At 46.7% G+C, this 3,464-nt stretch overlaps 1 protein-coding gene across 1 annotated transcript; it reads right to left on the bottom strand.

Annotated features, from left to right (window-relative positions):
* Nucleotides 1–353: 353 nt before the first annotated feature.
* LOC123019371 (vomeronasal type-2 receptor 26-like) lies at nt 354–1,307 on the bottom strand. The gene has a single exon (XM_044422198.1). The coding sequence runs from the start codon at nt 1,305–1,307 to the stop codon at nt 354–356; it is 954 nt and encodes a 317-aa protein (XP_044278133.1).
* Nucleotides 1,308–3,464: the final 2,157 nt, after the last annotated feature.

Here is a 3,464-nt window from a genome sequence, read left to right as displayed (position 1 = left end):
TATTTACTGTATCATCTTTTACTGGAGCTGTGCTGAATCTAATTAAGTTTAATTGCTGAAAATTTTACAGTCTGTAAGCAAAAGTATCTTTGATTTGCTTTGTGTTTCAAATCTCTTTTTCAGTATAATTGCTGTCTTAGTCTAACACAGTAGCAATCACTCCCCCCACTGAGGCATTTTCGATGAGAGTTTATAAACTGAATTTATTTACAGTCCATGAAACAGACCCTCCTTATTAAACTCCTGTCCAGTAGCAATCTCCTTCTCCTTCAAATTGCATCCACAGTCATCTGCTATCTCTGGGTTTTCTTGTTATTCTTAACGAGGCATTGACAGCTTTCTTTCACTGTCCTCTAATAATCCTTGAGTGTCCCATCCCCTTTAGTTTTGACTGTGAGATGCTGCTTTGTATTCAGATCAGGCCTCAGGACAATGATGTAGCACTTGGGAAGGAAAATGCAGACAAGTAGCCCTGCACTGGAGGCCAGGATGGAGAAGACCTGCACAGCCACCATGTACTTCCCCTTGGTGCTCAGGTAGGAGGGCACAAAGGACACCCAGACACTGCAGAAGACCAGCATGCTGAAGGTGATCAGCTTGGCCTCATTGAAGGCCCCTGGAAGCTTCCTGGCAAGGAAAGCCACGGTGAAGCAGATGGCGGCCAGGAATCCCATGTAGCTGAGGGCAGTATAAAACATGGTGGCTGATCCTTCATTGCATTGCAGAATTATCTTTTCAGGCAAGGAATGCATGTCAGACTCAGGGAATGGTGAAAAGACACCCAGCCATATGGTGCAGATGACAACCTGGACACTAGAACAGCAGATTACAATGGAGCATACAAAACTTTTCCCCAGCCATCTCTTCACGCTGTTCCCTGGTTTGGTGGCCAGGAAGGCCAGCACCACAGTGATGGTCTTTGCCAGCACAGAAGACACGCCAACTGAGAAGATGATGCTGAAGGCCATTTGTCGGAGCAGACAAGTTGCTTTGCTTGGCTGCCCAATAAACAGGAAGGAGGACAAAAAGGAAAGTAGGAGGGAAACCAAGAGGACATAGGAAAGGTCGCGGTTGTTGGCCTTGACCAGTGGGGTTTCTAGGAATTTGATGAAGATTCCTAACACAAATCCTGTGGTCAAAGAAGAGATGAAAGCAAAAGAGGCCAGGATGATTCCTAAAGGTTCTTCATAGGAGAGGAAGGTTATCTCCCTGGGGATGCATTGGTCTTGGTCCTGGTTTGGGTGCTGATTTTCTGGACACTTGTTACAATGCCCTGCATCTGAAAAGAAGGTAGGGGTATTCAGCATTGCCACCATTAATGGGACATCCAGAAAAGCCTTGATTCTGCTCATATGACTCAAAGAAAAGTATGTAGGCTATGACAGGGAGGAATTCTGTCTGGTCTGGCAGGGAAAGAGGCAAATGTTCTTTGGGAGGAGAGACACATTATGCTTACAGTGGGAGCGAGGTCAGGATCCTTTCCTTCATTCTGAGGAGAGGTGAGCTCCCCAGTTAATGGGCCTGCATAGATCATGTCGGCTGCCTCTCCACCAGAAGGAACCACCCTGAGTCTGCAGACATGATTTTACCAAATGGGAGTGAATAAGAAGTTCCAGTTTGGGTTCAGCTCTTGACATGATCAGTGGCTTATCTATTCAATTTAATCAAAGGCTACTTAGGGCCAAACTCTCTTCTTAGCAAAGCAATTTTAATATAAGTGTGCACTGCAAATCATGGTCTTGGGTGTTGGAGTCAGAGGAAAAGGAAGGAAGAGACTAGCTCAAAACAATGGCCACCAATCAAACACAAAGAGATTGGGCAGACTCAGTGATCAGCTGCAGTCCCTAAGGGAACGCACTTTCCTCAGAGAGCACCCACCTTCCTGAGTGGAGATGGTCCCTTCAGCACATACAGCACAAGCATAGCAGCAGGGTGGCTTCCCTTCTTGAACCTCCTTGGCATACCCAGGCCTACAGCTTGCCACGCACCTGGAAGGAGGCGGCACCTGGCAGTGAAGAGAAGAGCTTCAAGAAAACCATGTTAGGCATGTGCTTCTGTGGATGCAAACCTTTATGATTGGAAGGGCCCAAAAGAGTCTCCATTCCTAACAACACTGGGGACTTTTTCCAATTATTTTCCATATGGTGGCTTTGTGCACAACAGCAGGGCAGGGAATCCAGTTTCATGCATTTACTTTTTTCTGAATGTAAATCCACCCTTTCATTAGGAAAATATGGTCAAGGCAGGATATAAAAGTGAACTATGTTGGAAGAACAATAATTGGAGCAATGAAACTCTACCATAAAATGACAGAAGTACCCACAAAGCTTTAGATGAGCCCTTAGAAAACAGAATGGGGAGGAGCAGCAAGTAAAAATCTCCCTGTAAAAACCTCATGATACAAAGGTAGAATGGAATCATCAAGATCAATCCATTGTTTAGAAATCTTTGATTCCAGCCTCCAGTGCTGGAAAAGAAAGTGGAGAGAGAGTGGCATTTACAAAGAATGAAGCAAAAGTACTAAGGATAAATACTGTTAATGCCACTTTTAGTATTTGGAGCAAGTCATCACAGAACAATTCCCACCATACACAATGGCTGTATTTGGATGCAGAGCTAACAACAACCATATTTTAGTTTAACCATGCCAAAACTGGTACTGTCCAGATGAGTTGGACTACAACTTTCATTGGCCATGCTGGTAGGGCATGATGGAAATTATAGTCCTCACCGTGGCCCTGCTTCTAAGGGAGCAGGAGCTGAAGGCTGGAGAGTCAAGCGTGGGGTGGCTCCCCCGGCTGGGAGAGGGCCGTGAGGAGGAAGGTAAGGACTGCTTTCCAAGGCAAGTGGAGGTGAGGGCTGGGGCAGTGGCTGGCCAAGCAGGGTGCCTCCCACCTGTCCCCAGTGCAGGGGGAAGCATGGCAGCTGCTTGATGATGGCAGCTTGCTCAAGGGCCACAGCAGATGTGCGGGAGCTGCGGCTCCACTCTTGAGCCTGTCCGCTCCCATGCTCAGTGAAGTGGCTGCAGCTTGGCCCACAGCCTGGAGACATGGCTCACATTAAAAATAGATTTTAAAAGTTATATTTTTCTTACCTGCAATCCTTATTTAGTTTCTTTGTCTCTCTTTCTCTTCTGCCCTCCTCTCTTCTGTTTCCCACTCCATATCCCCACTCTATATTCAGAGCAAATGCATGTGTGCAATAGTGGGGGTAAAGTCAGTGTACGCACAATTGAAGGGAGCTGTTACAATTTGGCACATGTGCCAGCTCTCTGCTCAGTTTCAGAGAACGTCTGGGCCAGCTCAGAGCTTTCGGACTCGCTCAGAGATTATTTTCTCCAAATGAGTCCAAAAGCTCTGAGGCAGACTGGGTAAATGACCATGGTGGGCCATATCCAGCTTGCTGGCCATAGTTTGAGGACCCATGGTCTAGTTGGCTGGGAAGGCCCCATCTGACTCGCTAAG

The sequence above is a fragment of the Varanus komodoensis genome, unplaced genomic scaffold (assembly GCF_004798865.1).
Source record: "Varanus komodoensis strain SLA01 unplaced genomic scaffold, ASM479886v1 scaffold120, whole genome shotgun sequence".
Lineage (NCBI taxonomy): Eukaryota > Metazoa > Chordata > Lepidosauria > Squamata > Varanidae > Varanus > Varanus komodoensis.
Note: the sequence above shows the minus strand (reverse complement) of the source record. Positions and strands in the feature narration are given on the sequence as shown.

Bases quoted from the DNA above. Each gene is read 5' to 3' on its own strand.
- LOC123019371 (XM_044422198.1), bottom strand. From the start codon at position 1,307: ATGCTGAATACCCCTACCTTCTTTTCAGATGCAGGGCATTGTAACAAG.